This window comes from Caretta caretta, chromosome 12 (assembly GCF_965140235.1).
Source record: "Caretta caretta isolate rCarCar2 chromosome 12, rCarCar1.hap1, whole genome shotgun sequence".
In the NCBI taxonomy this organism is placed as follows: domain Eukaryota; kingdom Metazoa; phylum Chordata; order Testudines; family Cheloniidae; genus Caretta; species Caretta caretta.
Window position 1 is genome coordinate 19,568,626 of NC_134217.1, and position 25,070 is coordinate 19,593,695.

General features: G+C 42.6%; 1 protein-coding gene across 6 annotated transcripts in view; it reads left to right on the forward strand.

Annotated features, from left to right (window-relative positions):
• The window catches only part of MYLK3 (myosin light chain kinase 3), a 67,282-nt gene that overhangs the window by 24,421 nt on the left and 17,791 nt on the right, over window positions 1–25,070 (forward strand). For 3 of the 6 annotated variants that reach the window (XM_048816949.2, XM_048816947.2, XM_075118377.1), the window contains 4 exons: window positions 10,184–10,274; window positions 12,133–12,571; window positions 17,423–18,018; window positions 23,620–23,725. In XM_048816949.2, the coding sequence (XP_048672906.1) occupies window positions 10,184–10,274; window positions 12,133–12,571; window positions 17,423–18,018; window positions 23,620–23,725 (1,232 nt within the window). Of the gene's footprint in view, window positions 1–3,228; window positions 3,986–10,183; window positions 10,275–12,132; window positions 12,572–17,422; window positions 18,019–23,619; window positions 23,726–25,070 lie in introns of those variants that run through there. The other 3 variants (XM_048816945.2, XM_048816946.2, XM_048816950.2) reach the window with 2 other exon arrangements.

The window sequence follows — 25,070 nt, forward strand, 5'->3', positions numbered from 1 at the left end:
AGGAATTTCGTTTGTGAAACATTCAGTTAAGTTTAATAAGGGCCACATCTTCCATTGGGTAGAACTGCACCTCCAAACATACATGCGTGCAATTGTGCACCTATGTTTGTATTTACATATTATCACAACTGCATGCACAATTACTGTGATAATGCAGTCATCGTAATTATGTGTATTTGTGCACAAAGGTAGGTATGTGATAGTAAGTGCCTGTTTGTACCTAGACCTGCATTTTCAAGTATTTGTTACTAACTGTCTGATTTAAATATACCAAAACAAAGGCATTCTGAACTCTTTAGTGCCTTTCTGTTTTCTTTTTCCATAACAGTGCAAAGTTAGATGTTATTTGTAAAGAAATTCCTAGCAAAACCTACTGTTTGTGCACTTGATAGAATTTAATCTCGAAATATATTTTGTTGGAATGCTGGTGCTACATGAATGTATTTAATTCAAGGCATCTAAAATATTTAACACATGGGCAGAGTTCCTGAGCTGAATGAGAGTTTTTATGTTTAGTGTGCTTAACTAAAGTTGTGGCTATCTGTTTTACTGAATTAATAAATGATTAGATTACTGAAATAGCATTTTATATTAGTTCCCAGTCATTTTAATGACTCAATCAGTGTTTTGGAACCTACATAACTTTCTGAGCCACAGCATGTATTTACTTCAGACTGGAGCTAAATCATACTAGCCAGTGCATTGTTAACTTTGTCACCTCAGTTAAGGGAACTATAGCAACCCCTATGTAGGCAAAAAGGAAGCTTTTCTCCTTTCTCTATGTTTTATCTAGTTACAGTGGAAATGTGTCTACTGAGAGTATGGTATTGGACTTAATTGCTTTTTTCTTGGATCTGTGAACAAAACATCTTTGTTCATTAATCATTATGCTCTGTTTCTAGTCTTTGGTTTATTTTCAAAAAAACAAATTAAAGACACGAAAATCAATATGACAGCATTTGTGTGTCATTAGTTTATGATTTGTGCTTTGATTTTCAGACACTCTGCTTCTTGAACAGCATGATTACTGTTACATGCTAACAAATAGCATTGCAATTATTTTGTTATGTAACTTCAGTTAATGGCATTGGGAGTTAATGGAGTATATACCCTTAAATCCTATCTCTGATTTTTTCCCCCTATAGAATAAAATTTTCTTGCAATATCACTAAATAATCATATAATGAGACTGTTTAGGTGCTTTATTGGGTATAATTTTAAACATCCATTTTTCTTACTCTTGGAAACTGACCTGACCCATTTTGGGAGAAGAAACTGTCACCTCATAAATATCTAAGATGTATTCAAAGTGTGACCTGGATTGGAAAGTAGGGGGCTCCAGAATCTAACTCATTAGTCATAGAAAAATGTAGCATATTCACTCGACTTCCAGCTTCCTCTGGAATTCCAATATTTACCTTTATTTTAAATTGTAGGTGTCCTCTTGCAAGTAAGGCTTTGATGTCAATAACTGGAGTCAGGCATGGTATAGGAAAGCACTGTGCTGTGCAAGTCTCTATGTGCAGCTGAGCTAGAATTTAGTGCTTTTCTGATTTGGAGTGCCTCATGATGTCAGAGACTGAGACATTTGTCAAGCGGTGAGGAGCTCAGATTCAAGGGAAATCTCCATTACATACTAAACTTGCCTTTTTCCATATAATCAAGACCACAGTGAAAAAACAATGGGGGAGTGGTTTGATCAGGAGTGTAAACAAAGGGTAAAATCTTGGCTCTGCTGAAGTCAGTAGTAAAACTCCCATAGACTTCAAAGGGGCAGGATTTCACACACAGTCTTATTGCAGTGTTCAATCCAGCCCAGGCTGGCAGGCAGAAAATCATTATGTGATGCCTGTTTGGTGTCTTTTGTGAAAGAAGTTAGTGACCTCTGTGACCAGGTCCTAGTGGACATCATGAACTCACCACATCAAATGGAGTTACTTGGAGCCTTATCAGGCAGACCAAGGGAATAGTGGACATGAAGACAAATGTACTTTCTCACTCAGAGAAGTGGTCCTCCAGAGCAAAGGTTGTGGCACATTGTTAAGATGGTTGGTATATTTGGTATATTTGGTTTGGTATATTTGGTTGGGATGCTTCTATTGTTATTCCCCCTACTGTATCTTTCCTGTAGGTAAATAGAGGACTTTACTTTCCAGAACTACTTCTAATGAAAAATTAAATTCACCTAAAGTATTACTTTCCCCACACCCTGAAAAGTCAGATCAGAAGTGGTGCTAAGCACTTCAAAGCCCATTGATTTCAGTGGGAATTATGACGTTCCATCATTCTTGGGGTCAGGCCCAAACACTGACTGGTGTGAAAGACCAGAACTTCTTTAATTCACTGTGTATGGAGACAGGAAAGGTCACTCTGAAACACTGAAGTGAGACTGAGGAGATCTGGATTTGGTTCATGCTTTTCCCACAGACTTCCTCTGTAACCTTAGACAAGTCGCTTAAGCTCTGTGCCTCAGATCCCCATCTGTGACACTGAAATAATTGTAGTTCCATTTCTCACAGGGCTGCTGTGAGGATAAACTCACTGTTTGTGAGGTGCTCAGCTCTGCCATGGTGTGGGCTATCTCTGAACCTAAACAGAGGTTTCTCTTCTCTCCAAAGAACAATGGTTGTTTTTGTGGTGTCAGCACTCATGCACTTCAGAAAAAAAAGTGTATCAATAGCAAATAAAGGACTCCAGACTAATTATTTTGCTGCCAATTTTGAAAGCAATTGTGACATGCCTCACTGTCTTTTTTTTTTTTTTTTTTTTACACTGTGCACTTTCATGGCACTGTAGAAAGAATTTAATTTTAGACGTTTCAGTTGACAGAGACATCCTGGTGCCAGATACGTATTTCAGATCATTGTCATTATTGTGCTCTATTTTTAAGTTCAAGTGCCAGCCAACCTAAAGAGCACAGCGTGCGTCTGTGCTGGATGTTATGCATGTGTTCTTCCAGGCTGAAATCTTCCCAGCCTTAGCACGACACCACTAAATTCACCTTTATACTTCTCTGCTGTGGCAAAAGAGAAACATTTTAAAGGGTATTTTTCAATATCAGAAAACAAGGCTTGGCATGAAATCCTTGCTCCTTCCCACACCCGGAGATATCCGCTTTGGGCGTAGTCAATTGTTAAGATGCTTGCCTATCAACAGCCTCTCAAGAAAGAATTTTAAATGGTTTTGTGACGTCAAGGGGGCCCAAGAAAAAACAGTCCATTGCCAAGTTAACTCCCTCATTGAAAGCACACAGTAAGGAACAGATAATGCAAAAATGAAACCTTTTCACACAATGGCTGATCAATGACACACTCCTAGCATCTCTAATAAGCCAAAGAATTTATCCTTGGTTGTAGGGTAAGGAAGTTACTAAGGAAGATGAGCTTTCAGAGAACGACCCTCTAATTTACACACTTAATGAGGAGCCAAGTAAATCGCACTGCCATTGGCTCCTTGTCTGGGCAGAATGTCTGAGGATAACATGGAGCATGGAAAGGGGCCTGGAAATGCAGTGGCTAGGTTGCAGCCAGCAAGAGGGAACCACTTAAGCACAATGGACAAAAAATTGAATCTTTTGAGTGAAAAGGTAGATAAATTATTGAGTTCCCAAGAAGACCTGAATGGCAAGCTACAGAAGGTGAACCGAGGCATTGACGACCTAGGAAAGAACATTGACAAGTTAACAGCATCCCAAGCATCCGCTGCTGAGACAGATGCAGCAAAAAAAGGCCTGAAACCTGGGGACAGCGTTCGCCCATTTGAGACCGAAAATGCGTGCTCAGAAATGCTGAAGCTGATGAGAGCTACACAGCAAGATGCCTTGAAGCACAGGGAGAGGCTGGAAAAGATAGAAAAAATGGTTGATACTGTGGATAAAGTCATTACATTTGTGGGAGAGACATTCAAAAATTCTAAAGTAGTGGATTTCATTCTGAGAGGCATTGTACCCTGGAAGAAAGGGAGTCTGGTTGAAATCCTCATGGAGGTTGGTTTTATTTTACTGTTCATGATCCTTTTCTTGTTAAGGAGAAGGGCTCCAGGCTTTCCTGTTAACTTTGTACATAATGCATGTGTGTTTTCAGGCTTTCCTCTCTCAGTATTAGGCATAAGAATAAATGGTATTGGGCAGAAAACATGATAGGAAGGTTTCAAATAGGTGTAAAGACTAGGTCTCTGCATCAAGGAGTTGACAATTTAAGGGCCAAAATCTGCCCTCAGTTACATCCTGGCCAATGATGTCCAAGTTAGTTGCGGAATCCAGCACTAGATGAAGAATAATAAATAGTTAATGTACTGTGAAGTGACAGAATGGGATTCTGTTTTCTAACTGATCGTGACAATTTAGGCATCAAGGGCCAAAATCTGCCCTCATTTATGTTCATACAATTTCAGTAACTTCAATGGAACATGGACCTAATTCTTCCCAATTACATCTGTGCAATTCTATTGACTTCATCGAACCATTGGATCAATAGGGCTGTGAGTGCAGGACACTAACTCATAACCATTTCTTAATTATGAAGCATAATGGGCGGGAAATGGTTTATAGTGTCAGTAGGATATTTTGGAATTCATTAGTTTTCTTTTTAAAAAAATGAACTGGCACTTATAATGAATATTTGTTGTTTCACTGAGTCTTGTTTGTCATCATTCACTACTATTTGTGTCCCATCATGAGAAACAAAGAATAATCTGCACAATGAGGTGTTTGTGGGACATGGTCTCATTCCTGGGGGTCTCATAACATGGGGTGGTAAAAACATTATTGCATTAGGAATGACTCTACTTGCAATGGAATTATTTGAATACTCTGTGAATGCTCCTGGCTTTATAACTTGAAAATCAAAAATCAAATCAAAATAACTTGAAAAAAACAACAATTAAAATCTATGGGTGGAATGTGAATTTGAGCTCTTACAAAAATGAGACTGTAATAGACCTCAGTATAGATCAGGAGGGTGTTGTGCCAATTTTCAGATACAGCTCTAACAGTCCATCTCTATACAGATATGAAGAACCACTACTCTTTCAGAGGCTGACAATTGAACCAGATTGTGAGATTTTTTTTTTGGTTAAATTTCCAGTGGAAACTGGGTTGAGATCACTGAAAAACCCCGTCAGACATTTACATGGTGCCAGTATTTGCAGTCTGTTCCAACTGAAGTGTGGTACAATAGTAGGAGACATGAAAAAAGCGTTCTAAAAATTGATGTGCTTTAGGTTTAAAGATATGATTATTACTAGCACTTGCAATGTTCTTGGAACTATGTAATACCTGGAGACAGCTAGGATCCTGCTTCATGGGGTGTACTCTCCAAATTCGACAGGCAAGTACATAGTACACTAGATGGCCAGGTAAAGAACAACTTCAAAATGGTAAACTAGTTTTTAAATTTCTTTCTTTGCTACATTCACTGAAAGACTTATTGGAAGAAAGATGTTTTTAAGAGGGATTTTGAAGGTAGGGTGGCTGTGATGCACGAGAGACAACTCATATGTGGTTATAGTATATTATAGGAAAGCAAAATGAAAAGGAGTACTTGTGGCACCTTAGAGACTAACCAATTTATTTGAGCCGAAAGCTTTTGCTCAAATAAATTGGTTAGTCTCTAAGGTGCCACAAGTACTCCTTTTCATTTTGCGAATACAGACTAACATGGCTGTTACTCTGAAACCTATAGGAAAGCAAATACATATTGGACAGGTGGGCAACGTTAATGAACCAGCCACATCCCTTCATTTGTGTGTTGCTGTATACATTGTAAAACTGGAGCATAAAGAACTTAATTTAAAACCCAAAAGGTTCCAGAAGGCTTTTTGCACTACAGTTGCAAATAAAATAACCAGTTACTTGCTTGTTTCTGCTTCCTAGCCATCTCTTTATGATAGTGCACCATATACCAGAGCAGTGGTTTTATCCAGCGTTACTACGTGTTCAGGACAGATGTTGAAAAATTGGAGAGGGTTCAAAGAAGAGCCAAAAGAAAGATTAAAGGATTAGAAAACTTGGCTTATAATGATAAATTCAATGAGCTCAACCTATTTAGTTTAACAAAGAGAAGGTTAAGGGGTGACCTGATTACAGTGTATTAGTATCTATTAGTATGGGGAACAAATATTTGACAACTGACTCTGGAATCTAGCAGAGAAAGGTGTACCATGATTCAATGGCTGGAATTTGAAGCTAAACAAATTCAGACTGGAAATAAAGTGTAAATTTTTAACAATGAGAGTAATTAACCATTGGAACAACTTACCAGGAGGCATGGCAGATTCTCCATCACTGACACTTTTTAAAATCAAGATTGGATGTTTTTTTCTAAAAGATCTGCTCTAGGAATTATTTTGTTGAAATTGTATGGCTATGTTGTGCAGGAGATTAGACTAAGGACCATTGTGATCATCTTCTTCGAATTTATGAATCAGTGACGGAGGGGGTCTTATGTTTTTATTTTTATAAGTAGCTGCTTGCTGACACAACAATAGGATTCAGTGGCGTCTTTAGGACTGTTTGCGTGAGAATGCAGGGTTGGCCTCAAATTCATAAAATAAGTAAATGTCTAAAACTTCTGACTCTTGACTTACAAAAAACAATGCTGGAGTGTGTGGTCCATGGCAGTCTCGCTTGCAGAAGGGGATTCAACAAGAATAAAGATCCCCACAGTGTCACCATTGTCATGGGCATACTGAGTGTTTTAGTTAAAAGTGGCAATGACATTTGAAAACTTTTTTAGTGGAGGGTGGAGGGAGAGGGAAAAAAACTTATTATACTATGTCAACATTGGGGTATACAAGGTCAACACACATAGCACCTCAACCCCTTATGCTAATATTAATGGGACTTGATTTTCAAAAGGCATGTAACTGGAATTGTGTGTTCAAATATAGAGGAGGTTCAGAAGCTCTTGCTTGTTGCCACACTCAGTAGTTGAGTAGGGTAGGAGACCAGGTCAATTCTCCACTCTAAATTATCCTTTCTCTGGTTCAAATATTTAATATTTTCCCAGCCAATACATGTATTTTCACTACTTTTTGCTGTTCTTCTATGGTCTGCATTATCATTGGCTAAATATTAGAGCTAGGATGAACAGTCGACGTGGTTTCAACGTGTCTTTTGTTAAAGAAAGGATTGGGTATCACCCAGAAAGCATTCAACAAACATTCGCCACCTGAGATTGGTGTCTCTTCAGCCAGAGAAAGAGATGAACCTAAGCCAAAAATAATTTGGATCTAGATTTTTCAGTACCCCAGAATTCAGGTCAATGGGCTGGAGCATGTGGGTGAGTGTTTGCAGGATTGGCGCCCAATGGGATAGCCGCCTGTCTATATGACTTCACTATGGCTTAATGAATGGAAGGTCCTTTTGGGGGTTACAGGGTAAAATAACATTAAATGTGTAAAGAGGTGCAGTTTATCTCTCCGTGAGAGCCAGAAGGGATGAAACCAACATTTTCTTCATCTGGTGCCTCCCCTGTCTTAGATTAAAAACTATGTGATAGAACTGTATATTGGAGAAAAATCACCCCAGGTGTAGTTTTGGCAAGTAACATTTTTTGAGACCTATGAGCTAATTTATTATTCCACAAGATTTTGCTTTAGAAAAAAGATTTAAAAAAAATTGGTGGATGTGACCCAGGGAGTCCTTGATGCCAACTGGCAGAGGGCATTGGGGGGTGGTGGTGGTGCATAGGGTTTTACAGGGATCCCCTGGGAAATATCTATACATAATAGTTCACTGAATGGTGGCATGTGAAGTCATGAACACAAGTGGCCCACAGCTTGCCATAATCATAGCTAATGTATGGATGGATAATATTAAGGAATTATGTGTCCACACTAAAACTTATGCTCCGAAGTCTCGGAGTTTTAGCATGTCTCCAGGAGGTGACATACTTTGGAAATGTTCCTTTCAGGCAGGAGGTAACGGACACCTATCTCCCTGTCTGGTGGTTTGTGTATTGTGTCTTGAATGCGTCACAGTGTATGCCTATTTATATACTGAGCCACAGGCAAAATCAGAGATTGTGAAATCTGCAAGATGAAACCAAGAGCGGGGGGGTTTGTGTGTGTGTGTGTGTTCTGCTTATGAAAAAAGAGAAAGAGGATTGTTCTGTTATATCTTGGGCTGCCAGGAAACACACTGAATCCTTCACCTAGAAGGCACACTCACAGCACGTCTTTCTCATGAAAGGAGGGTCACAGCTAACGTGGCTATAAAGTGCTGCAAGGATTTGGGGTGAGCATGACTCCACAAGACATGAGTATCTAGTTAATTAAATCTAGGCTATAGAATGAATGTTATGATTTTATGTCACATGTAACTATTTGTTTCCAATACTGCTATTTGCTGCAATTTAAATCTCTATGCTTTGTTTGATACACTTATACTTGACTTCACTATAAACATATCTAGAATCATAGAACATCAGGGTTGGAAGGGATCTCAGGAGGTCATCTAATCCAACCCCTGCTCAAAGCAGGACCAATCCCCAACTAAATCATCCCAGCCAGGGCTTTGTCAAGCCTGACCTTAAAAATATCTAAGGAAGAAGATTCCACCACCTCCATAGGTAACGCATTCCAGTGTTTCATCACCCTCCTAATGAAAAAGTTTTTCTTAATATCCAACCTAAACCTCCCCCACAGCAACTTGAGACCATTACTCCTTGTTCTGTCATGAGCTACCACTGAGAACAGTCTAGATCCATCCTCTTTGGAACCCCCTTTCAGGTAGTTGAAAGCAGCTATCAAATCCCCCCTCATTCTTCTCTTCTGCAGACTAAATCCCAGTTCCCTCAGCCTCTCCTCATAAGTCATGTGTTCCAGTCCCCTCATCATTTTTGTTGCCCTCCGCTGGATGCTTTCCAGTTTTTCCACATCCTTCTTGTAGTGTGGGGCCCAAAACTGGACACAGTACTCCAGATGAGGCCTCACCAGTGTCGAATAGAGGGGAACGATCACGTCCCTTGATCTGCTGGCAATGCCCCTACTTATACATCCCAAAATGCCATTGGCCTTCTTGGCAACAAGGGCACACTGCTGACTCATATCCAGCTTCTCATCCACTGTAACCCCTAGGTCCTTTTCTGCAGAACTGCTGCCGAGCCATTCAGTCCCCAGTCTGTAGCGGTGCATGGGATTCTTCCGTCCTAAGTGCAGGACTCTGCACTTGTCTTTGTTGAACCTCATCAGACTCCTTTTGGCCCAATCTTCTAATTTGTCTAGGGCCCTCTGTATCCTATCCCTACCCTCCAGCATATCTACCTCTCCTCCCAGTTTAGTGTCATCTGCAAACTTGCTGAGGGTGCAATCCACGCCATCCTCCAGATCATTTATGAAGATATTGAATAAAACCGGCCCGAGGACCGACCCTTGGGGCACTCCACTTGATACCGGCTGCCAACTAGACGTGGAGCCATTGATCACTACCCGTTGTGCCCGACAATCTAGCCAACTTTCTATCCACCTTATAGTCCATTCATCCAGCCCATACTTCTTTAACTTGCTGGCAAGAATACTGTGGGAGACCATGTCAAAAGCTTTGCTAAAGTCAAGGAACAACACGTCCACCGCTTTCCCCTCATCCACAGAGCCAGTTTTCTCGTCATAGAAGGCAATTAGATTAGTCAGGCATGACTTGCCCTTGGTGAATCCATGCTGACTGTTCCTGATCACTTTCCTCTCCTCTGTGCTGTGTGTCAAGCGGAGCAGTGATCTGAGATGGACCTGGTAAACTGGGGTACACTGTTTCTTTGGAAGCAGCAAATCTGAATACTGTGAGTGTCCAGTGGACTTGGGCTGGACACTCAAGGAAGACACTCGGAGGGCTTGAGAGTTGGGCAAGGGGTGCCAATTGCTAACTTGTAGGGTGACAGCAGGGCTTGCGAGGTCTAGAGGGGAGTGCCGGTGCAGTTGGAGAGCTGATCCAAGGAGAGCACAGACAAGACTTCCTCACACTAATAGCAGATGGTGGAGAGATGCCTCACATCCCTGGAGCCCCAGGAAGCCTCATAGAGGGGGAAATAAAGAAGCAGCAGCAAACTGAGAATGCAATGAAGCTGAGTCGTTACCACCAATTTCATAGTGTGTAACTGCCTCCACTGGTAGAGAATTAGAGGGACCCAGTGGGAAATGGACATCTTTAACTTTGTTAATTAATTGTGTATTCAATTGTATTTTTTAGACTAAAGATCAACCTGAAGAGAAGGGTGCGAAACCAAAGCATGTATCTAGCAACAGAGGAGTCCAGGCTGAAAGCAAAGAGTCTTTGGAAGGTATATGTAAGCCTGTATGTATGATAAACATATCCACTGTGGAATTTGAGATAGGTTGGGAAGAGAAGATCCAATATTCTCCTATATATGTAGGTACTTCTGAATTATCCCTTTGTAACTAAGTACCTGGACTTATCAAGTACTCAGAAAAGCGTGTGTTGAATGTTTGATACCATCACAAAAAAACAACAAACAAAAATACAACTCCCTTTCCCAAAAAAACCAAACCGCCAAACCAAATCCAATAGCAACAGTTCATTAAAATGAATAGCAGCCATTACCTTTGTTTGGTTAATGCTGTATTTCTTTGCTTTCGCAGTTGTAGTTAGCTTAATTAAAAGAGAGCAATGTCTGTTTGGAAGACACCAGGGATACAATCGCAAGAACACAAAGAAAATCTGTAAAGTCATAGAGGAAAAAAGCATGTGAAGAAGCAGAAATACAGATTTATTTTTGAACTGGGAATGTCTCACGTGGTCAGCGAAGATATTTTCAACAAGTCTCAGGGGATGGGGTTAGAAAAGGGATTCAGACCTCAGACCTTTCTGTCATCCATTGTATCCATTGTTATCAGTGGAGTTACACCGGGGTGAATGTGACTGTGAATAGTGCCCCGTTACAGTCACCTCCCCACGTCACCAGAGGCTCCTCTCAAGCATGGCCAAAAATCGTCTTGGTTTCTTGGCTTAGAAAATAACATAAACTAAAGAATCTGCTGCTCAGAATTCTGACTCAAAAGCCCTCAGTACTTTTGGGCTGAGGTGTTAAACTAAAAATTAAACAAAAATCACATTGATTTCTAGGGCCTGCGCAAGTAGAAACCTGGACGAAATGGAAGTCATTTCCCATCTAGACTGCCCTTCCTTTTTATGCACCATCACTAATAATTAAGAGCAGTTGCAATTATTGGAATAGCTCCAGTGGGGACCAAGAAACCCTAGGGGAGAGAGGCAGTGTTCTGAGTCTTAGTGTCTCCTGGAAACCTCCTGTCCCAATTTGCAATGTCAGTGCTACTTCTTATAGTATGGACACTGGGATGGGTGTGCCTTTTGGGATTTCGGAGTCCGAACAACATGTCATGTTGACCCATAGAGTACTTACAGTCTTGGACGTCCTTCAATTGACTCTTATCAATTTTCAGTTTGCAGTGTTGTTGTAGCCCTGCTGGTCCCAGGGTCTGAGAGAGACGGGGTGGGTGGAATAATGTCTTTTATTGGACCAACTTCTGTTGGTGTAAGAGACAAGCTTTTGATCTTCACAGAGCTCTTCCTCAGGTCCGGTCAGGTCTTCCTACTTATCTTCCTTTGTCCTAGGGCAGAGGTGGTAATTGCCTACTTCATTTTAAGTAGTCTCCTTCAACATGTGCATGCCTAACAACCTGTCCTATTTTGTATTTAGCATGGACACTCTGGTTACCTTCCCCAGAGCTGAGGAAGGACTCTGTGAAGCTCCAAAGCTCATTCCTTCTACCAACAGAAGTTGGTCCAATAAAATATATTATCTCACCCACCTTATCTCTCTCTTATCAGTTTGGTTTTTAGTTATTCAGAAATCCAGTTTCTATTTTTACTTTTACCATTGCTGAAAAGCTAGCAATGCAAGTAAGTAATTTTATTAACCTGCATGTGTCAGTGTCAGAAATGTCAAACATGCTTCTATTAAGCTTAAGTCTTTTTTGTGTGTCTTTTAGTCCTTTCACATGAGCATCATTGCCTAGTTTCACTATGATGGTAGGTTTTTGATAGTGTCCAACATCCCTGGCTACCTCCCTATTTTTTACAACCTATACCACTATGTAATATTTTTTCTTGTGTCAGGGGAAGGCTGTGACATTACGATAATACTATTTCTTATTTAGAGCCCAAAGGAGAAGAAAAGTTGGATGAAACTAACAGAGCATGTGAAAAAGTAAACTCTTTTGATGCTGTAGTCTCCAAAGTTGACTCCAGTCCACAAGTTAAAGAAAGGACAACACAGCTGCAAAAAATAGCAGGTTCTGGCAAAACAAATAGCTCTAAGAATTGTCAACCACAAAAAGGCACTGGAATTAAAGCTTTGATTCCAAACCATGGTCTTGCCTGCATAAATCATGGCCCTGTGGGGAACAAGAATGTTACTGCTGAAGCAATTGATACGGACAGAGCACCAGGACTGGAAGAACACCACAGAAATCCTATCACTCAGAAATCAAAAGAAAGTGAAAACAAACCCTCTACATTCAGTGCTATATCCATGGAAGCCGTGCCATCCACATCAAAGTCTGTATCCAGAGCAGGGTGTGAAGTGATACGTACAAGGTAGTGATCTAGTCTGTAATTCTCTGTGTGATCTGAAACATTCCATGTGTTAATAATAGGCAAATTATTAAAAGGACGATTCAGTCTTGCTCATATGTGAAACCGTAGGAAAAAAAGCCTTGTTAGAAAAGGAGCTTGTGGAACCATGTAAACAGTTAATCTGAAGACGAATTAGACCCAGCGTGGTGGCTTATAAATTTATACAAAGATAATGTTTGTAGATAGAAAGTGCTTGATAAGCGCTAATTACTAATATTACACATCTGTTCTGAGTCAGGGAGGTTTGAAATGGGTTTGCTCTACGTGTGTCTCATTTCCTTGAACCTTGTAAATGGCTGACTCCTTTCTAACATGGATGTTTCTATAAATATCACACATGGGGCTTAATAGGTCTGCAAGAGGAGTCTGCCATTGACTGAGGATAGAATTTTTTTAGTGTGTGATAAAATTTCAGGGCTTGGGCAGGTTGTTCAATCCCATGTATAATAGTCCTTTGCACACCTCAAAGAAGTCAGTATTTTTGGTTAGGTCTGTGACCACATGACCCAGCCCATTTTAAGCATTGGCCATACAAAGATGTGAGCAAACATTTCTTTTTCTAACTTTTTTTTCTCTTTAACATATGACATATTTAGTATCAGATACCCTTTTTTGTCCTTTATTTTGGTTAGGACTTTAGAAAAGTTCTGTGATTTAACTTGCAATTGCATTATGGGGAAAAAAATGAAAATGGAGATCCCATTTTTAAAACATGTCTGTGCATGACCATGCATGTTCAGTTTAGGCTCATGTGCATTTTTGTGTATACACAATTATCCCGATGTGCAGGAACACAAGTCAGCATTTGAACACAGACCAAAAACTGACTGCTTTTTTGTATGTGCGCATTTGAAAATATTCCTTTTAAAATGCATTCTGGTGCCTTAAATACAAGACAGGCACTTTATTCTCTAGGTAGTCTTTAGTTATTTGTGCAATTTACAGGTATTTTCAGGTGCTGGAGTATTCTCAGATGAATGCAATACAAGCATATTAAGGCCTTGTCTACGCTACAGGGGGAGATGGATCTAAGTTAAGCAACTTCAGTTACGTGAATAACATAGCTGAAGTCGATGTACTTAGATCTATTTATCATGGGGTCCACATTACGTGATGTTGACTGGAAACGCTCTCCTGTCTACTTCCCTTGCGCTTCTCATTCAGGTGGAGTACAGGAGGCGACGGGAGAGCGATCTGTGATTGATTTAGCGGGTCTTCACCAGACCCACTAAATCGACTGCCGATGCATCGATCGCTGCATGTCAAACCCCCAGTAAGTGTAGACAAGGCCGGAGACTGAAGAACCAAACTAATAAACTGAATGGAAGTGGTCTTGGTCTACTTCTCAGTACACACAGATCCACATGAGAAAAAACATCTTTGCAAATGGCAGCAATTGGCACCCCAGTCTTAGAAGAAAGGCTAAGCTGTGGCAGGGCTTGGAGACTATATTTCCCTTTACCTCTAGAAGAGGTCCAGTGTAAGGATGTGGCAGGACAGAGTGGGGGAAGCTTGCATTTCCATAACCAGTTGTGTGGCTAAGTAAAAGAAGATTCCAGGAATGTTATTCCAGCACATTTCCCAAATTCACATGATTGGGGTGTGGGAACCCCCTGAACACAAGGGCTGTAAATGCAAAGGAAGTGTGTTTGTTTGATGTCTAGATCAACTTCACACAACATTTCATTATAATCAGACTTAAAATTTACTCTGCATTTTTATTCTTAAATAACAATGTGAAAAGAACATGAATCTTCCTACACTTTATTTATGGAGGAGTTTGTAGTCAGGGTGCCTACAGAGATATTTTCTGTATGTGAAGTCTGAATGAGTGGGCCAAATTCTGCGCTCGGTTACATGGGTGCAGCTCTCATTGAAGTCAATAGGCCTCTACAGAAACATAAAAAGAACAGAGTTCCAATGTTTGGAATTGTTAGAGAAATGCCCAGGTTTTCCTGCCAAGTTTAGACTTGTCTAGATAGTCATAGCAATGTTTGCTCTAAGCTGGCATCAGCTGACTTATTAGCTTAATACCACTGAACTACAGATTCTTAATACATTTGTCTAGGCTGATTTCCCACTCTGGAACTTCAAGTGCAGAAGGTGGGGCCCGCAAGGATTCTAAAAATTAATACTGGCCACTCCAGGCTTGTGTTAAACTCCCAAGGTTACAGATTTTCTCTGACCTTGGATGGGTAGATGCTGCCACCACCCAACTGTAAAAACCCCTTTGAGAACCCAGGAAGGTGCACTTGGGAATTCCTTCTTGTGGGGTACCCTGAAGCCCTTTCACGCCCACCCCCCGTCCGGGGAAGAGCTGAGAAAGAAAACAAAGGAAATCAGCTGTTGCCACAGACTAATTAAACACCATGTACACAAACCTCTTAGGACACAAAAATCCAATCCAGTTCTTAAAAAAAAGGTAAATTTTATTAAAAACAAAAAGAAAGAAAATACATTTGGAACTTAGGTTTTTCGCTAGATTAAAAAAAAATAACAATTACAAGGATTAAGCATCAAGATAGCTCTCTTGAGGTCCAGCTTAAAGGTTACAAGCAAAACAAAAGCACCTGGGTTAGCACAGAGAAGTCCACAAGCCATAAAGTAATAAAAGGGATAAACTTAATCGCATCTTCCTAGACATTTCCTGATCTACTTACATATCTGGGGTTTCAAATGAGTAGTTTCTAGGTATGATCTGGTGATTTTTCATACCTGGCCCAAAGCTTTTTATAGCATAATTCCAGCCCTGTCTCTGCTCTCTGGGAGAACAACACAGACAGATAAAGGGGAAGGTTTTTTTCCCAATTTTAAAAAGTTCTAGCTTTCCCATTGGCCCTTTTGGTCAGGTGCCCACTCCCTTCCTTTTACCTATGCAGGGAGACTTTTTAACCCTTCACAGGTAAAGCAAGTAGAGAACAACCACCAAGAGGGATTTATAGGTAACTGGCTGGCTGGGTGTCCCTAAAACAGAGCTATCCCCTCCCCTTTCATTTATCACAACATTATCACATGCTTATAATGACAGTGAGATGGTAAAAATGAGAACAAAACTACAGACTTGTTATGCAAAAGATAGAAAAGGTTTCTTTTCAACATCTTTGTTACAGAAGGACAATACTTTTGAGGAAACTAGATAGGTGTTTCCTTTTCTAGGCACCAGAGACATTCTCTGCCTGCAGTTTTATAGTCCCTCAGATGCAACTTTACAGCCCTTACTGATGTCCAGTTGCCCCACTGAAGCCAGCTGCAGTACTCAGAAATGTAGGTCTGGAAGGGACCATGAGAGGTCATCTAAACCAGTGGTTCTCAAACTAGGGGTGCCGCTTGTTCAGGGAAAGCCCCTGGCAGGCCGGGCTGGTTTGTTTACCTGCCACATCCACCGGTTTGGCCAATTGTGGCTCCCACTGGCCCCGGTTCACCACTCCAGGCCAATGGGGGCTGCAGAAAGCGGCACGGGCCAAGGAACGTGCTGGCTGCCCTTTCTGCAGCCCCCATTGCCCTGGAGCAGTGAACCAGGGCCAGTGTGAGCCGCGATCAGCCAAACCTGTGGATGCGGCAGGTAAACAAGCTGGCCCGGCCTGCCAAGGGCTTTCCCTGAACAAGCGGCACCCCTAGTTTGAGAACCACTGATCTAAACCACACCTCCGTGCTGAGGAAGGACCAAGTATACCTAGCCCATCACTGAGAGGTGTTTGTCCAACCTATTCTTAAAAACCTCCATTTATGGGGATTCCACAATTTCTCTTGCAGAGCCTGATCCTGCTGCTGTTTCTAAGTTTATTAATTATATGAATATCTCTGAGAGAACTTCAGAATATAGCAGGTTTTTTATAATCCCATTATCTCCAGACAACATAAGATTAATGAAAATGTTTAAAAATTTCTAGTGGCAGGAATGCTAAAGGAAATAATATTAACAAAACAGAGGAGCCAAAAGAGCCGAGGTGTACAACATAATATTTTCAATAGCAGACTGTGAAAAGAGTAATATTCGATAACACCCCATGAATGCAGACTCTCACACCTCCGCTCTCAGCTAACTGCAGGGGGACTAGAACACACGCATCCAGGTTTTTAAGAGCTAGCACGTACTTCTAAAAATCCAGACCACAATTTTTAGCGCTAAATACAAAGGCTCCCCACCACAGAGGCACTGGTGAATGCTGGAGTAGGTAGGCTACGATTATGTCACCCTGGTCACGGAAGTCACGGAATCCGTGCCTGCCAGAGAGCTCTGTGACCTTTTCTGCCCTGGGGCTGGAGCTGTCAGCAGGCAGCCCTGCAGCTTTCAGGCGCTGCTGGCGGCAGGCCTCCAGCAGCTCCTAGCCACCAGGCAGCAGGGGGGACCCCAGAGCTCCCAGCCGCTGTGGGTGCTGGACCCTCCACCTGCCCCATTTTGTCAGGGCTATTTTTAGCAAAAATCATGGGCAGGTCATGGGCTTCCGTGAATTTTTGTTTATTGCCCTGACCTGTCCATGATTTTTACTAAAAATATCCATGACAAAACCTGAGCTTTAGGTATGTTATATTTTATGTCCAGCAGAGGGCAGACATCTATACAAACTGGCATGTTAAAATAGCTATTAAAATCAGATTGTGTGGGACTGAGTCTCTTCAGAATGTTGTAAATTTATTCTGAAGTATTGCTGAAATATTGCATTTTCTTATTGTCTTTAGCAATTTCAGTATCTGATATTTTTAGTAGGGAAATTATTACGAAACTGCGATTTAAACAAAGGGTAAAAAATATTTTCCACTACTCTAGCAAGGCTATTTATCTGTATAAAAAGGAAAATGTTTGCTCTGCAGGATTTCCATCAATGTGCAGATGACTGAAACCCAAGAAAAGATTCCAGTGGCCAAGGAAGGAAGCCTAGGTGATCATGGAGGTACAAGTTCCAAAGTAAAATCCCCTCTGTCCTCACCATTGGAAGTTGAAGGAATTAAACATCTGACTGGCAAATTTAAACACAATCCGTGCCCCCCAAACACCAGAACTGACCCAATTCAAGAAGTAAAAGGGGTGAAGCTTGCTAATAAACACAATGAACAGGAACCCAAATTAGGGAAGCCACAGATGCTATTGAACAAAGTCTTGACTGATAAAAAGCCCCTAGAGAAATCAGAATTAAAATGCAAGTCCATATCCTCTCAAAGCACAGCGGAAAATGATACTAAAAAAGATCTTGGTGGCAAAATGAAAAGCCCTAAAGAAACATCAAAAACAATGAAAGAATCCACAAAGGATGCTAGATCTGAATTAGAATTAAAATGTGTGGAATTAGAAAGCACATACACAGGACAAAAAGACGACAATGCAAATCAACGTACAGGAGACGCCCCAGAAAACACTACATCAGTAGAAACCAGCAAAGCATTTGGCAAGGAGGATGAAGTAATCATTGGTAAGTAGCTCACAATCATACCTGGGGACTTTTACACTGAGAATTCTTGGGTTCCTGCATATGTTATACACTATAATAGCTGAAACATGCTCATTAGTGCTATTATAGGCCTTGGCTACACTTGCAGATATACAGCGCTATGAGTTAAACCCGTCTTCGTACAGCTAAGTAGGGAAAGCGCTGCAGTCTCTCCACATTGGCAGCTGCCTGTGCACTGTCGTGGCCACATTTGCGGCACTTGCAGCGGCATTGGGAGTGGTGAATTATGGGCAGGTATCCCACAGAGCACCTCTTCCCATTCTGGTGTCGTGGGTTGTGGGAAGGGGGTGTGGGGTGCGGGGCATTCTGGGTCCCGTCCCAACACCCCGTGTTGCATTGCTTCACATCCCAGCAATTCCTGTGTTTCTGTCCACATTTGGCGCCATCTTTCAACGGTTTCTGTGCAGCGCGATCTGTGTTCCGTTTTAGTCTGTGGGAAATGGAGCCCGAACTGCTGAGGAGTATGCTGACGAGTCTTGCCAGCACGTCACGTTTGGCAGTTGAGCTATTCCTTAAGATCCAAAGTGACAGTGAGGAATCCGACGATATCGAGTCACATAACGTATATGACACGAGATTGCTTGTGGCATTCACGGACGCACTCAGCACCGTGGAACGCAGCTTTTGGGCTCGGGAAACAAGCACTGAGTGGTGGGATTGCATCGTCATGAAAGTCTGGGATGACAAGCAGTGGTTGCAGAACTTTTGGATGAGAAAAGCCACTTTCATGGGACTGTGTGAGGAGCTCGCTCCCACCCTGCGGCGCAAGGACACAAGATTGAGAGTTGCCCTGATAGTGGAGAAGCGGGTGGCTATTGCAATCTGGAAGCTGGCAACTCCAGACCGCTACCAATCGGTCGCGACCCAGTTTGGAGTGGGAAAGTCAACCGTTGGACTTGTGTTGATGCAAGTTTGCAGGTCCATTAATCGTATCCTGCTCAGAAGAACCTTGACTCTGGGTAACGTGCAGGACATTGTGGATGGCTTTGCACAAATGGGTTTCCCTAACTGTGGAGGGGCTATAGATAGGACGCATATTCCTATTCTGGCACCACCCCACCTAGCCTCTGAGTACGTTAATCGGAAGGGATATTTCTCTGGTTCTCCAGGTGCTTGTGGATCACCGTGGGCATTTCATTGACATTAACACAGGCTGGCCTGGAAAGGTGCATGACGCACGCATCTTTCGGAACACTGCCCTGTTCAGGAAGCTGCAGGCTGGGACTTTTTTCCCAGAGCAGAAGATCACAGTAGGGGAAGTCAAAATGCCCATTGTGATCCTTGGAGACCCCGCTTACCCATTAATGCTATGGCTCATGAAACCCCACAAAGGGAGCCTTGACAGCGGCAAGGAATGGTTCAACTACAGGCTGAACCGGTGCCGAATGACTGTGGAGTGTGCTTTTGGCCATTTAAAGGGCCGCTGGTGATCTCTGTATGGGAAGCTGGACTTGGCTGAACACAGCATCCCTGCAGTTATATCCGTGTGCTGTACCCTCCATAATACTTGTGAAGAGAAGGGTGAAATTTTCACTCAGGCATGGACCTCCGAGGTTCAACACCTGGAGGCTGAATTTGCACAGCCAGAGAGCTGGGCTATTAGAGGGGCCCAGCTCGGGGCTGCAAGGATTAGGGATGCCTTGAGGGAGCAATTTGAGGCTGAAAGCCACCAGTAATGTCTGGTGCCCTGCACAGGAGTGAAGTACAGTCGTTCCAATGTTAGTAGGAATCTGTGTTTGCTAAGCTGACTTGCAGTGCCTGTTTCTTTCCTGGGCTAAGGCATCTTTTACTTTATGCAATAATAAAGAATGTTTTCAAAGCCAGAAAATCCATTTATTGAAAAGAAACACAACTGCTTGGGAAACAGAAAGGGCAAGGGGGTGGGGTGGGGAACGGTTCAATCACAGATTTGCATATGTCCTGTTCTCATACTCGGCCTTCCTGTCTGGAGTGCTGTGTAATAAGTGCTGCACTTCAGGATGGCTATAATTCAGGATGGGGGTTGAGTGCAGTGGGTAAGGGTCATAGTTTTCAGGGCTGGGTGGTGAAGCAACTGGTGGCGATAAGAACCCAGATGTTGGGGAAAGTGGGTTGGAGGTGACATGGGGGCACAAGGGAAAGAGTTTTGGGACAGTGGCTGCAGGCAGGGGCAGGCATGGTAGTGCTCTGCCTGCATGGCTACGAGCGCCTGGATAGAGTCCGTTTGGCACTCCATTATGCTTATCAGCCAGGCCGTGCTTTGCTGCCGGAGCTCCGTGCTTTGCTGCCAGTGCACTGCGTTTTCCTGGCGGATCCTGCTTTCGCTCTCCCTCCACTCCTGTGCTTTTTGATTCTCTTTAAGAGATTGCTGCATCACTTCTTGCAGCATGTCTTCTTTGCTTTTTCGTGGCCCCTTCCTGAGTCTTTGCAGTCTCTCGGCCAGTGATAACATGGACTGCTGAGATCTCAAGGTTGCATCTGTAAAGGCAAAATGCAACACTTAACAGAGGCAGCATTGTTTATATTAGACAGAATAATGATTCCCCCGAACTGAAGGAGGGCATACACAGTCTACACAATAGAATAATTTTCCCATCCCGAAGAGAGCACACATAACCCCCGGGAGCCCCAAAATGGTAAGTAAGCACAGGGTCAAGGGGGACTGATTGTTTCACGGCTGTACTGTCCTCTTGGTTTCTGTGCCTTGGGGAGAGGCAACAGCTGCTGGGAGCACCTACACTGAATGCTGTCCCAACATTTTCCATAGGAGTTCATCCTGGAAGATGTCTCGCTGTGAGGGTGACCTGGGAAGCAAGGGAGGGTCTTCTACTGCAATGTGGCTTCCGCCCTGGCCCATATGCAGTTTGCCTGTGTGCAGCAATGGTCCCCCCACCCCTCGTGGCACAGTGGTGCAGACATGTTAGCCTAACTGGGACAAGGACCACGGTGGCTCTCCCAATAAACCTGAACAAGTGCATTGCCCACGTTCTGGATGAGACTTTTGAAGAGATTACCGAGGCCGATTACCGCAAAGTGATAGACCACATCAATGCGTTATTCCTCATCTAGGCATGCATGCAGCCCTAACCCTCCTCGCCCAAAGAGCCCGCACTGAAAAAATTCCTTCCCGAAAAAAAAGCTGCTTACTGGGAACCTGCTCTTCTGTTTGTCCTCCACCAAGTACCGGCCACTGTGACTGGCTATCTTCCTCGTGGCTTGAGAAGAGCTCCTGGCTGTATGCCTCCAGGGATTCCAGGATGTCTTCCCCTGCCCCAGCACCCTCACTCCCACTCCCGCTTCCTCCTTCTCCTCCTTCTCCCGCTCTGAAGTGTCCATGGTGGTGCTCAGAGTGGAGGTGGGGTCGCCCCCAAGTATCATGTCCAACTCTTTGTAGAATCGGCAGGTCATGGGGGGAGCACCTGAGGGGCTGTTTGCCTCACGGGCTCTGCGGTAGGCACTCCGCAGCTCCTTCACTTTAATCCTGCACTGCAGTGCATCTCGGTCATGGCCCCTTTCCCACATGCCCCTTGATATCTGCCCCAAGGTATTGTAATTCCTACGGCTGGAGCACAGCTGGGACTGGACAGCTTCCTCCCCCCAAACACTGATGGGGTCCAACAACTCTCCAGTGCTCCATACTGGGCCTTGCCTGGCACGTGGAGGCATGGTCACCTGGAAAGATTTGCTGAGAGCACTCCATGCCTGGCTGAGCAAACAGGAAGGTGATTTTCAAAATTCCCAGAGAATTTAAAGGGTGGGTCTGACGGTTGGTCACCTGAGGGCAGGGCAGTAGAGTTCGAACTGATGACCAGACCAGACTAGACCAGAGTGGCTAGAATAGGCATTGTCGGACACTTCTGAATACTTCTGGAGGCCAATCAGAGTGCATTGGGCGGCCACACTGGTGCCGCAGCTCACCAGTGGCGGCGTAACAAACTTTATTCCTCTGCAGGAGGTGGAGAACCAGCAGCGCTGGAGCCGCGGAGACAAAGCACCGTACGTGCCTTGCCAGTGTAGATGGGGAGTGAGGTACAGAGCTCTGGGCAGCTTTATTGCACTGTAACTCGCAAGTGTAGCCAAGGCCTTAGTTTGAGAGCATTTATTCAGGCACCAAGCATACACTTGACTGCATCAGACAACAACTTTATTCACATTCATGGGACTTACTTTTTATTCTAATGTTCCTTTTCAGTTGCAGTCTCAGAATAAATGTTCTTTTGGATTTAGGATTCAATTTAAAGGCTGTATTGGAATAATAATCCTTTTAAAATAAAATGAGATGAAATTTTATGTGTTTGAAAAAGGAGAGATACTTTTAAAGCTTTATTTCTTTGAATAAAAGCCTTTATTATCACGTAAGAGAAGGGGTGTGCAAACCACACATTAATATTAGCAGGTGAAGAGAGTGTAAAATATTGCAGGAAAGGTCTCATTTTGTCCCTCGTTATATCCCTGGCCATAAGTCTTTTTCTGGGCAGCACGTTAGTGATCACACTCTGGTTGCTGCAAGAACAGGAGTACTCTCTGCCCGCAGTGGATGGAGCATGCCCCAAGAGGTGTGCTGATCAAGGTCTGGGTTCTACAGTAGTGGCTGATAGGTGCAAACATGTATGCGCAAATGGAATTTTAAGGTGTAATATACACTGTGCAGCTATTTTATAATGAGCATGTATTAAATTAATCAGTAACATCTATGGCCCAGTCTCTCCCTGGCTTTGCACAAAGAACTCCCAGTTATGTCAAAGCGAGTTCTATGCATAGATTGACTTTGGAATTTGGCCCTTATTTGCGTCATGCTAAATTGGATCAGCTACTTTATTGGGACATCTCCCCAGGAACTGATTTCGTCTATTGATAATGGCAGTGATCGCTGCTACTGGGAGAGGCATTCTCCTGACACTGAATGAGTAAGTGGTTGTGAGTCATTAGGTGTTAGGTAGGTGCCTCACTCATGACATTTTACTCCTACCATCCAGTGGAGACAGTGGGGTTACTCATCTGCTTAAGTGCTTTGCTGGTTAGAGGACCTAGTAAAGTGAAAAGGTGGAAGAAAGATGGGAGCCTTATTAAATGCCAGGGTTTTTGTTTTGAATATTGCTAAAAGCAAATGGCTAACAATTGTCTGGCTGGATCTAAGATATCTTGAGTCCTTGTGTTGCCCTCTGATATTCCCCCGTACAGGCTGCTCACCCACAGCTGTGCTGAACAACACTATGATGGGGGAGAACCATATTTCTGTTTGTATCTGCTCCAGAAAACAATGGGGTACTGTGGTGATGATGCCAGTCTCAGTGGTCAGATTGGCTTTGGGGGGACTCTCTGAGGGACAGGGATATTTGAGTGGTGGGAGTATGATGAACGTTACCTTTGATGAGGTGTAGAGTGAGTGAGGTGCCAAAAGGCATACAACCATGACCAAGGTGGTACAGGCCTGTTTGTAGTTAGCTAACCTATCAGGTTGCCCTTGGTTGACGTCTTGATACAGCTGTATCCTGGGAAGTGAAAATACTGGGGGGGATGATGAAAGTAATGCGCAATGATTTGTGGAAAACCAAATCAATGAATGAACTGTCTCCTGTGTAGATGACAGCCCTCCTTCTCCTGCTCCCTTTGACCATCGCATAGTGAGCGTCAAACACACAGAGATAACAACGTGCTACTCAGTGTGCCGGCATGAAGTATTAGGAGGGTAAGTCTGTCTCTCTGTAATGCTGTGCTGTGAATGGTGCACTTAGCAACATCTCTGCAGTAGCTTAAATACACAGAAAAAGAGCTATTAGGATGATTACAATTACCCATTGCCCACAGAGTATCTACAAATACATAGTTTTCATTGGATGCTCTTGGTGACACATGTAGATCTGCAGCTCTTAGATGACCTTGTAAATGCATAGATTCATAAAGTTTAAGGCCAGAAGGGACTTTGATATCATCTACTCTGACCTCCTGTATATTACAGGCCATTAAATTTCACTCAGTTACCCCTATATTGAGTCCAGTAACTTGTGTTTGGCTAAAGCAGATCTTCTTGAGAGTCATCCAGTCTTGATCTGAAGATATCAGGAGATGGAGAATCCATCACTTCCCTTGGTATTTTGTTTCAATTTTGTTTCAATGCTAAAAAGTGAGCCTTTTTTCTCATTGGAATTTGTCCACTTCTAGTTTCCAGCCACTGTTTTTTGTTATGCCATTCTCTGCTAGACCAACCTGCCTTTTAATGCCTGGTGTATTCTTCCTGTGAAGGTAGTTATGCACTGTATTCAAATCACCACTCAATCTTCTGTCTGATAAGCTAAATGGATTGAACTCTTAAGTCGTATTCTCCAATTTTTTGACATCTTTTTAAAAATGTGGACACCAGAACTGTATGCAGTATTTCAATATCGGTCTCACCAACACTGTATATAGAGGTAAAATCACCTCCCTACTCCCTTGTTTATATACCCAAGGATCACATTAGCCCTTTTTGACATTGAGTCGCACTGGGAGCTCATGCTGAGTTGCTTGTTCACTATGACCCCTAAATCCTTTTCAGTTACTGCTTTCCAGTTTACAGTCCCCATTCTGTGGGTATAGCCTACCTTCCTTGTTCCTAGATGTATAACTTTGCATTTGGTTGTATTAAAATGCATTTGTTAGAATGGATACAAGTGATCCAGACTGTATGTCTGTATAAGTGCTTTGTCCTCATTATTTATCACTCCGCCAATCTTTGTCAACCACAAATTTTATGAGCAGTGATTTTATATTTACTTCAGAATTATTGATGAAAATATTGAATAGTGTCAGCCTAGTACTGTACTCCACTAGAAATGCTAGATGGAGTTAGCTAGGTCTTAATCCATTAAAGTGTTCACTATTGATATTTATAGTGCTAATTTTTTAATCAGAATGTCATACAGTACTAAGTCATTTGCCTTACAAAAGTATAACTATAGTACATCTATGCAGTTACCTTTATCCACCAAATTTATAATCTCAAAGAATGAAATAAGGTTTGTTTGACAAGGCCTGTTTTTCATAAAACCATGTTT